The following is a 12,095-nucleotide window of genomic DNA, read 5'->3' on the forward strand; positions in this document are numbered from 1 at the left end:
CTGGAAGCTAATTGTGTAAAGTTTCCACTGAAGGCTTCGGTTAGTAAATGGCAGTTACACTTTTACTGCATAAATATCAGGTAATGACCATCACCAAGAAAAGCTCAGCCACCTCGTCCTAGCTTTCAATAGTACCACCATCAACATCCTAGGATTCATGTTGATCATGTCTGTAACATAACCTTCCTAAACCATGCCACCAGTACAAAAACTGGTCACTCTGACAAGGTGGCTCACTTTCTGACCCCTCAAAGATGTCTATGTTCAGGATTCAAGCATTAGTCCAACCAAAACTGATCATTGTTTCAAGCCACATTTTCAGATGTTCAGGGAATGATACAGTTTGAGATAAGATTTGTCTAAGACATCAAATGAACATTTCCTACAGGAGAGAATTTAATCATCTTTCCTTGACATTCAATGGCATTACCATCACCAAATTCCCCCCATTATTATTGTGGGGGTTACCATTGACTTGAAACTGAACTGGACCAGCTATATCAATACAAGAGAAGGTTAGAAACTGAGAATTCTGCAGAAAGTAACTTGCCACCTGATTACCCTAGCCTGTTCACCATCAACAAGGCACAGATCAGGAATGTGATTGAATATTCTCCACTCGCCTGGATGATTGTAACTCCAACAACATTCAAGAACCTCAACACTATTCAGGATCACTTGATTGGCACCCAATCCCGCCAACTTCAACATCTACTTTCTTCACCACTAACACACAGCACTGTGCACCATCAGGATGCAGTGTAGCAACTCACCAAGTCTTCTTCAATAACACCTTCCAAATTCATAACCTCTCATCACCTCAAAGGAAAAGGGCAGCAGATGCATGGGAACATCACCACCTGCAAGTTTTCCCCTCCAATCCATGCACCATCCTGACTTGGATCTATATTGCTGTTTCTTGTGGAATTCTATATTGTGGAACAGCACAATGGTGTATCTACACCACGTGGATAGCAGCAGCTCAAGAAGGCAGTTCACGACCCCTTTCCCAAGGGCAACTGGGGATGGACCATAAATGCTGACCTAGCCAGCAGCACCTACATCCCATGAATGAATAGATTTAAAAAGTCAGGTTCACATTTTTCTGTACCTTTATGCAAGAGATTATTTGGCACTCTTTTAAAGAAGTGGAGCTTTTGTATTGGTAAGTTCAAGGAGTTCTGTTGCCGTGGCTAAATGTTATGCTCCAACACTAACTGATTATCAGATCATATATTGTTTTGTGAGATCTTGCAGTGTGTAAAGTGACCACACATTAAAAGTACTTGTTTGGCGGTGAAGCACTTTGGATGACACTAAATGCTTGTTCTTTCTTTAAATCAGAAGTCTAATGGAATATTCACCTTTTGTCAGATTAGATACAGTGGTCTACAGGAGAAAAGGGCACCATTATTACTGAATTTAATATCCACCCCCTCCACCGTAAGCTCCTTGTGGCTGCAGCATGTATGATAGTCTGAAGAGATGATAGCATATTGGCTATGCTACTGGGGTATTAGACCTGGTCACATGAAATCAAAACCTACTGTGACACTTTAAGAATTTTAAGTCAGCCTTTTAAAAATAGAAACACACAGCTGGTACAGTATCTGTAAAAAGTGATCATGAAATTGTCAGATTTTTGTAAAAATTGGCCTGTCCTTCAGGAGAGGAAATCTGCCTGATTCGGGTCTTGGATATTTTCTGGGCACTCAAGGCACAATGTAAATGCAAGTTGTTGTTTGCTATTCCTAACAGAATCCGGACTGTGCTACTTTCAAAATAAGTCAGGCAAGTCTGATTTAAAGAGGCCGAGATGAGACAATTGTCCCTTCCTGTCTCACCTATGGAGCAGCCTGTGAACCATGGCTGTCCACAAACTGGCTTATTGAGGTTTAAGTTATAATTTCAATATTTGGATCCTCTGATTATTTTAAATCTGTATGGCTTCACCTTGTTTCAAAACATTGTCACAAAGCTTTTTTTAACAAAAAAAATCAAAAATCCTGAAACAAGACCGAGCCCTGAATATGGGGTTCTGTATGGCTATTCCCATTCCCTTACGATGGGAGTAGAATAGGTGCAAGAGGGAAAGCAAATAATTGAGGCATGCGAAATAAGCCTTACACTAAAGGACACCATCTTGGTTCCTTGAGATTATCCCCTTGTGTAATGCTTAAAAATGCAACAGTTGTTAAAGACATATAGAAGAAACTGCATCTCCTGTCACCTCCACCACACAAATGCATAAACCGAAGAATGGCCATATCTCAATGTAGTGGACTTTGCGTCAGCAAGTGATATTATTTTGGACAACAATAGGTGCTGCTCTTAAATTTGTTCTGGTTTTGCACTGAAGTACTTCCTGAGGATCAGAGCTGCCTATGTTACATGTTTCTTAGAATTGAAGAGGCATTGGTGTCAGGGCTTCTGAGTCCCAGAGAGCTCTTTGGGCTGAGTTATCACTGGACTTGTCAGTAGCTTGGTTTTGTATCTTGCCACCAACTTGAGAGGCATCTGAGGAGACTGTAATTTTAAAAAAAAGGTCCCAGGCTATTATTGTGAGGTAGATAATTCATGCCACTAGTGCTAGGTTCTGGGTCTGAATGTCCCCTGATCAGTGATGGGGTGGACATTGGTATCATTTATGTCCTGCAGAACCTGAAACAAGGCACCCTGCAACTATTGCATACAAATTTTTGATTCAGTTGGCGGTTGAGACACTTGAAATCCATGCAGCTGTGGAATCAATGAATCAAGCAGCTGTGACAGCATTTCTGCACATGTATTAGAGCGACAAACCACCCAACACTCAAGTGTGCATGCATGATTAAAGTTTTTGAGAAAACACAAATGGAAGACCCTTTGAAAGTGCCACTTCTAGATAAGAGAAGCCCTCATTTTACATATTAACCCACAGATATTGAGCTCTATTTATCTGTTTATAGCCTGGAAGATAGCAGTCAACAGTAGAGTAAACAGATTCATTATCATTGTCATAAAATCTATATCTTCACACAGTTGAAGGAGAAGAATCACTTGAAATGTCATAACCTGTCTCCTTTCTCTTTTCAGATGAATAGCCATCTCTTTTTATTACATTTTCAGTTTTTATTTCAGATTTTCTTCATTTGCAGTTTAATTTTGTACAGTTTCTGACTCATTTAAACAGTTTCTATGTAATATTCACAGGTTATATATAATTTCAGTGAACAGTTGTATCAATTCTGCTTTCACAATTTATATCTGATATTCACAGTTTATCTCTACACTGTTCAATTTAAGTCTACTATTACTCAATATTTGTATTATTCGCTTCGTCTCATTCACACAAACTATGGCTGTGTCATTTGTTTGGTTTATATAGTAATCATTTACCCTTGAAACAGGTTTGAAGACCAGGAAATATTAACATATCCCACTAACATTTTTCACTGTGAAAGCACAGATACAATTCACAGTGCTTATGAGACTGGTATTGAAAAGACTTGCGAGCACTGCCCTCGTTAACTGTTCTGTGACTTGACTTCATGCTATCCTCAGCAAGATTATGTAAAATAGTCCTGAATGGAGCTCTGGGATGCTGTGTCTTTATGGGTTGACAAACAATCATTAAAGATATCAGGGGATATGGGATTGTGTGGGAAGATTATGTTGAGGGAGATCTGCCATGATCTAGTTGAATGGCTGAGCAGGTTTGAGGAGCCAAATGACCCACTCTGCTCCTATTTCCTATGTTCCTATGATGTATCTCAACTATGATTCTCTTACATCTGTGTGTTCTGTCTACATCCAAGAGAAATGCATGTGCTTGATGTGTTCTCATTTTGAGACTTAGGCCATGTAGCACCTGAGAAACAGGTGCTGTGCTGCACAATTTTTGAGCTGATGTCTTTTATGTGAACCACTATAGTGCAGCACATCAGTGGACCCGGTCCTTACAGGGTTGTACCAAAGCAGGCAGGAATAGGACAGTATTATGGCTTGTTCCATTAACAAGATTGTCAGCAGCAATAGTACTCTCATGAACTTGGAAGCTTCTGAATATCCACATGGATCCAGAGCATTTTTGGCATCTCTGATAGCACCACTATACATTAGTCAATCAATTAAGTGGGCCCTGAGAAAACCTATACTTTGTCAAATTGGCCCCCAACATATGAGGATACAATGGCAACATCACTCGCGATCTGTCACATTCTGTGTGATCTTGAATTAGAGATTCACCATTTAAACCTCTTCTCCAATTCTATCCAGATAATCAACATAATTGTGAACAGCATAATGGCTTTAGAAATTAAAATCATTCTATGAAATTACATAAAGCTGAGGTGAGTTGAGCCTGTCAATTAAAATAATTTTAATAGCAAGTGAATTAGTAGATTAATTGCCATGTATGATTTGACAATGTACAGTAATTTATGATTTTAATTGTCTTGTTGATAGGTTACATTGTTATTCCCACTATTCCCAGTGAATGATGAGCAGGAAGAATCCATGCAGGTTATTCAAAATATAAATAATTATAACAGGAGATTTTCTGGTCAGCCCAGATCTGTGAGTATACAAGAATTTTATGACTTTAAATTTCTAGTTAATTCTAAAAGTTAACAGTGATTACTAAAAAAATGTTTGATTAAAGTACTTGTATTTCAGTAGCTCTGTAGCCCCATATTCAACATTTTCTATGGGGAGTAGTTAAATCTGAATTGATGTGCATCTCGCCGCACCTAAATTCAATCCAGATTTCAAGAGGTAACCATCTTCTGGAATGTGCTTTCAAGAAATCCTTCCTCCCCATAACTGTCTACAGTTATTGCATGTTATTCTGAGTCCTGAAAAGCTGCTTCTTTCATTTCTGGGTGTCTGAAACATTCTGAGCTTCCAGAATTTTGCTCAGGTATGTTCTACAAGTGTTGCCCATACTGCCATACTAAAGGTAAAGTCGCCATAGTCCCAGATAACCATAGGCCACTCTCCCCTTTTGAGGGAGAGAGCTGACTGATGGTGATTTAACCTGAGAATCACCACACTCGGGTATGGGGCAAGGTGGAGAAGGCAGCCATTCATGAAACTACTGCCATATTAATTGTGCACTAGTTGATTAACCTCCCACCCAACTCCTATTGAACTACCTAATTCATTCTCAGACCAAATTCTCTCTCATGATCAAACTCATTCTGTTGCTTCCCTTTCAGATGTTAATTATGCACTACAACTGGGATCTTCTGCAAGGTCTATCCAAACAAATCCTCATACTCTGTAATTTCTTATTGACTATAGTGTTTTTGTTTTTCAACATATCAAAGCTATGCTGCAGGATTCAATAACTGGCACTGAAGGGTATAAAAATCTTTAACTTAGGCTTCCTTTCTGGGAAAGTTAGTACCTTTTCTTGTCAGTTTGAATCTGTTTATTCATCAACTCCAATGGAGTTTATCGTTTCTATACAAATTTGTGGCAATTTCTCATTCAATACTTACATTGTTACTTCAATATTTATGTTCCTGCCTCTCTTTGCCTCAGCTTCTTTATTATCCTCTTTATGTAATCTGCTGTTACAATTATGAGTTGAGTTTAAAAGACTTGTTGTGAAAATTGGCCACTTACATAATTACAGGCCCCAGTGGTGAACTTCTCTTATCCAAAATTTGAATTGGATTCTGTCTGGCTGTTTCTTGCTCCCTATAAAAATCAGGATTGTGCATGTAGTTCACTGCTTAATTTTGTCTAAACAGGATAAAATCCAAAAATCCATTTTTTCCCCTACTCATTAATAATAATTTTAATTGAGTCCAGTGACCATGCACAGTCCATTTGCCTCTCGCCTTCCTGCCTCTTGGTCTCCAAGATTTGATCTGTAATGACTGCTGAAAACATGAAACTTGGGGAGACTGGACAGAGCAGAGTTGGGAGTCAGGTCACATCTAGTCATGGTGCATGCTGCTAAACTGAAATGGGAGAAGTAGCTCTGCAACAGGCAAAGATTTTGTTAAAGGGAGAATCGCTGTGTTCCAGAGAGAAGTGTTTTGCAATTGAGCTGCTGATTTTCGAATTTCATTTGTTCAGTTCACTGAAGCAATTCTAAAATTTCTGAATCTGCACTGGATATTTTCTTAGGCTCAGTATCATCAGTCATTCCACTAAACTTTCCTTAAATTTGCTATAACTGGGAATATACATTTATTGCCTGATTTATTTATTTAAGCTGAAGCTTAGTTTTGGAACTAATAACAATAAGATGCCTTGTTTCAGATTCTAGGATCTTGCACAAGACCATGAGACATAGGAGCAAAAGTAGGCCACTCGGCCTATTGAATCTGCTCTGCCATTCAGTGAGATCATGACTGATCTGATGTGATCCTCAACTCCACTTTCCTGCCTTATCCCCATAACCCTTGATTCCCTTACTGATTAAAAATCTGTCTGTCTCAGCTTTGAATATACTTAACATTCAATACTGCATTCCATTGTGGTAAAGAATTGTGCGGATTCACTACCCTCAGAAAAAATTCTTCTGCATCTGTGTCTTAAACGGGTGACTCCTTATTCTCGAGATTATACCCTCTGGTACTAGACTCTCCCACAAGGGGAAACAACATCTCAACATCTACCCTATCGATACCCCTGAGAATTTATGTCTCAATAAGGTCGCCCTCATTCTTTTAAACTCAGAATACAGGCCCAACTGACTCAAACCTCTTCTTGTAAGAAAATATCTCCATTATTGGGATCAACCTAGTGTACCTTTACTGGACTACATCCCAATGCCAGTATATCTAAGGGGACCATGGTAGCACAGCAGAGCTTGATACGTGGCAGTATAGCATGAGTTTGGGAATGCAGAGCGGCAGTGGAGCGCACAGCCAAGAGCACAGAGCAGCAATTGAATGCGAGCCCAAACTCCCATTCTGCAGAGGTGGAGCGCGAGTCCAAGCACGCATTGCGGCAGTTGAAGGGCAGCTGATGAAGATCAGGAGTTGACCCTTGGGAGGTGGGGTCTGGAGGCCTTTAGTTGTCCTCCTTTTGTCAATAGTTCTTTCTGAATACATTAATTAATTACTTTCTCCTGCCAAGTGTTTGTAGAGGTTCGTAATTATTACAAGGACCAAAACTTCTCACAGTATTCCAGACTTCCCTAGTTTATATTCCATTCCCTTTGAAATAAAGGCCAGCCTTCTATTTGCTATCCCTATTACCTGCTGAACTTGCACGCTAGCTTATTGTGAATTATGCATGAGAACCCCCAAATCCGTCTCCTGCAGATTTCTACAGTGTTTCTCCATTTAAATAATGTTCAGCTCCTTTATTCTTCCTACCAAAGTGCATAACTTCTCATTTCCTAAATTATATTCCAATTATATTGTCCCCTCACTCATGTCTCTGTGTAGAATTTGTGAAATCCTCATCACTTGCCTTCCCACCTATTTTTGTGTCATAAACTTGGCAATAATGCATTCTCTTCCCTTTTCTGAATCATGAATATATATTATAAACAATGGTACAATTGTGGCCCCAGCATTGATTCCTGTGGGACTCCACTAGTTACAGGTTGCCGTCCTGAAAGTGCGCCTCTTATCCCAGCTTTGTTTCTCCTATCAGTTAGGCAATCCTCTATTTATGTTAATATACTACCCACAATAAATGGGCTTTTATTTTATTCCGTAGCTTTTTGTGTGGTATCTTTATCAACCTTGCTTGGAAATCCAAGTATATTACATCGACTGGTTCTCCTTTATCTATCCTGTTTGTTATCACCTCAAAGAATTCCAATAATCAGGCATGATTTCCCCTTGATGAAGCCATGCTGATTCTGCTTGATTATAATATGTATTTCTAAACTCTCTGCTATTATATCCTTCATAATGGACTCTTGATATTTTGACAATGATAGATGTTAAGCTAACTGGCCTATATTTACTTTTTTTTGACACTCCCCCTTTTCGAATAGGGGTGTTACATCGGGAGTTTTTCAATCCTCTGGGACTTTTCCAGAATTTAATATTTTTGGAAGATTACTACCAGTACATTCACCATGTTTGTAGTTACTTCCTTTAATATCCTAGGCTGTAAACCATCAGGTCTCAGGGGACTTAGCAGTCTTCAGCCCCATTAGTTTCCCTAGTACTTATTCACGAGTGATAAATACTATTGTATTTATTTTTTTCTTTTGCCCTTTTCCTGTGTTTCAAAAAACAAGCTAAAGCAGTCCAGGCCAATTGTAAACTCATTGATTTATTTTGCATTTAAGACATAAATGAACAAAATGCAGTTTTCATATCACCATTAGCTATATCCTATCCCTCTTGTTAATGCGCTGTTTACTCTTTTAATGGAGGCCTGCCTCATTTTACAAGGCAGCACCGCCTAAACCGATCGGTACCAACTTTAGAAAGAACCCTTGGTCTCTCTCAAACTATTCCAAACTTAAACCTGAATTTGAAAGTGAAGTCAAGCTTGACCTCTGACCATTGTCTCAGTTTGTTATAAAAGGCAGGCTTGCCAAGCTGCTAATCAATGCTGCCATTTTGAATTTGTCTCCAATGGGTAAGCCCTAATGACTGCATTATCTGATTAGTTAATGCCCCCTGCTAGTGCATCTGACTGGAAAAGATTAAACAGAATAATTCCCTGGAATTTAAGGTCTCTTTTCCATTGTATGCAGTCTGATTAGGTAATATTTTACAGGAAGGTCTGCATCCACAACCTATTTTTGCTAGATTTCCAGCTCAGTAGATATTTTTGATTATCAAATAGCTGCTTTATAGGCTAACCCATTTCACTTTAATATAGCTGATTCATAAGTATTTTCAATTCCACAACTCCAAGGCTATCAAGTCAGAAAAACATGCTTCAACTATGAGAAATGAATCTTTGGTGATCTGAATGCAACTTTAATCAAATATATAGATTAAGTATAAACCATTCTAAGCCAAATAGGTGAAAAAAATCTTTATTCAAATAGATTATCTGGTTTGTTCATTTGTCATCCAGAAGAAAATTGGGTATTGATATTTAGTCTTTTAAATGAACTCATTGTATCATGCATTTATAATGGTGGCATAATTTCATTTTTATTTTTTGTCTTGTATAAAATATTGAATTATCAGTCCCACGTGGTACAGGTAGGCATTTTTAACGTGTAATAATATCATTTCTGTTGCAGTTTATAGATCGTATATTGGATCTACCCACACTTCTGCGTCATGCCTTCACAGAACTCTTTTCTATCGGTGGCCTTTTCTGGATGTTTCGAATACGAATTTTCCTCTGTTTGGCTGGTGCCTTATTCTATTTAGCATCACCGCTGGACTTTATTCCTGAAGCTTTCTTTGGAATTCTGGGATTTCTGGACGACCTATTCGTTATTTTTCTACTCCTCATTTATATTTCTATTATGTATCGAGAGGCAGTGACACAAAGATTGAACAGGTGAACTAAAATTTCTGAAACAAGAGAAACCTGATTGCAATTAAGTTAAATGTGCACATATTTCCTGGAAGGCATATTGTTATCTCTGAGCAGGTTACAAGCTTTTGCAAACCATGGACTTCAAATTAAATAAATATGCAATTTTTAAATTTGTAATTACGGCATTGGTTTGCCAACCTTGCAAGTCAGTGAAATGAGAGAGGAAATGCCAAGCTCCCGGTATTGGAGAACTTCATCAAATTCAGTTAAATTTTGAATTACTGCAGACTGGACAAGTTTCATTGAGTTGAATGTGGTAATTTGAGATTTCCATTTGGGGTAGTCAAATACAGGATTTTTAAAACATAAGCTGTTTGTTTAAATTTAAAACTGCAACAATGGTATAAATCATGAGGCTTGACTGTATGCTTCTGAGTTAGGTTTCCCCTATAAATTTGTACTTTGTATACTATTATAGAGGAAAATTGAAATGTCTATTGTATGTGTAGTTAGGAACTTAAATATTAAAGGAACGGACTTATTGTAAATAGAATGCAATGGGTTTTTTTACCTGCATATTTTCTATGCAAATTCTTTTGTTTGATATTGGAAAGATTTTGCATTCTTGGCATGTGACAAAATGTGAACAAATTATTACTTTTTATTAAAATGTTCTGAATGCCTTGTTTGTAATGCTGCTTGATCAGCATCCATTCTTTCCCCTACTTGCATAACGTGGATAGAAGATACATTGCAGCAAGTTACCAAGGTTTCTTTATTTTCTACTACCGGCAAGAGCATTAAGTGCCACTTTCTCAGTTGCACTGCATCCTGACTTGGAAATGTATCACCTTTCCTTCTCTCGTTAGCCCAAACTGGAACTCATGACCTAACAGCCCTTTTGGGAGTGAGTACCTTCAGCAAGGAGAGTGCAACAGTTCAATAGACTAACTGTTGGCCTGTGCAGGCATAAATACATGAATGAACGATACTTCACTATTCATTTCTCTGGGCAGCACCTTCATGAACTGAAAGTTGCCAAGACTTGTGTTTTAAAGATAATATAGTATGTTTGAAGTGATGATGTTTGGATAGGAGGAATGCCATATGATATTGGAACACCTATATCTTTTGAGTGCATAGGATAGGCTCCAACCTCTATGCTGTTCCCAATTTAGTTTGGGATATAGTGGTCAGTGTCAAGGAAAATCCGTAAGCTTCTCCTCTCTGAAACATGGTTTAAAAATATTGGCAGTGATGTAGTGACTGGTGGCCTGTTTCAGTCAATATCATTGAAACCCATTACCAAATTGGATGTTTTGCAATAGAGAGAATACTCACTACTGTAAGATGCAATTGTTTACTAATTCTGAGTAAGGAGGGAACTGAGTGTTCCCACTCATTGCTATCAATGACTGCTTGAAAGAGCATGTTATCTTGGTATCAGATGAGTATTCCACTCTCTTGTGATGCATTTTATGATAAAACAGTCTTTCACTTACTCATATTTAGATACTCGTTTAGATGCTAACTTGGAGATGAATTAGTCAAAAATTAATGACATTACCCCACACTCCCTTCTGCTTGAACTGTTTATCTAACTTTTGCTTTTCTCTTGCAGTTGTCTTTTGCTCAACTATCCAATGGCAAAGCATTAAACACTTAAGTTTGAATAAAGAATATATAAAATAGCTGTGCCATAAGGTATGGCTTTGATTTTTCAAGCTTGTGTAAAAGAAAATTAGATGAAAAAAAAGATTTTAGCACATTTAATGCAATATGCATTATTTCAAAATTAGGCAAAAGAATGCAGAAATAGGTCTCCATTCTTACTGCATCAAGTTGGAAGAGCCCAAAATAAGAGATGATTTTATCTGTATTATAGTTAATTTTCAATTCAGTTCATGATACACTTTTGAATGACCAAAAGACACGTGCTGATAGTGGAAATGACTTTCTTAAACCTCAGAGTGCTGGGGTAATGCTTTCTTTAGAGAATTATCTTGCTTTCCATGATGGGTCTCCATCAATGATTGTGAGAAATTACAGGAGTAAGCTACCCTGATGATTATCCCAGTGTTCCACTGGAATTTCAACAGAAGGGCTGTATAAATTGGGGGAAGAAACATTAGTGCCGACTTTTGGCTCAAGTTGTGGCAAGTGAGAGCCATGCAGTCCCTACAGTGTAGAAGGAGACCATTCAGCCTATTGGGTCTGCACTGACTTTCTGAAATAGCATTTTACTCAGGTCCATTCCTCTGCACCACCACCACCCTAACCCCACATTTACCATGGATAATCCACCTAGCCTACACATCTTTAGTACTTAAGGGGCAATTTAGCATAGCCAATCCCCCTAACCTGCACACCTATGGACTGAGAGGAGACTCACGCAGACAAGAAAATGTGCAAATACCCACACAGTTAACCAAGGCTGGAATGAAACCTGGGTGTCTGCTAATTATGCATCTGTGCTAACCACTGTGCCACCATACCTCCCAGGGAAATTTTGTTGTAGGAGATTTCTGTGTAAAGTGAAAGGCTTAGGGGAAAAGGAGGGCAGGGGCAGAAAGGGGAAAATATTTAAAGCATACTAGCAGGAAGGTACTGCAAAGTAGCAGTGAATAGGGAAGTAAAGTTAAAAACAAAACTAAAAAACAGAAACAAAACTGCAGAGAAAAAAA

At 38.3% G+C, this 12,095-nt stretch overlaps 1 protein-coding gene across 1 annotated transcript in view; it reads left to right on the plus strand.

Moving 5' to 3' along the window:
- rnf170 (ring finger protein 170) overlaps positions 1–11,136 on the plus strand; it is a 42,467-nt gene extending 31,331 nt beyond the window's left edge. Inside the window, exons 6-7 of the mRNA XM_080195023.1 lie at positions 4,447–4,557; positions 9,167–11,136. Of these exons, the coding sequence (XP_080051149.1) occupies positions 4,447–4,557; positions 9,167–9,436 (381 nt within the window). The 3' untranslated portion in view covers positions 9,437–11,136. The remainder of the gene's footprint in view (positions 1–4,446; positions 4,558–9,166) is intronic.
- The last annotated feature ends 959 nt before the right edge of the window (positions 11,137–12,095 follow it).

Source organism: Carcharhinus amblyrhynchos, chromosome 1, assembly GCF_965287045.1.
Source record: "Carcharhinus amblyrhynchos chromosome 1, sCarAmb.v2.hapA, whole genome shotgun sequence".
In the NCBI taxonomy this organism is placed as follows: domain Eukaryota; kingdom Metazoa; phylum Chordata; class Chondrichthyes; order Carcharhiniformes; family Carcharhinidae; genus Carcharhinus; species Carcharhinus amblyrhynchos.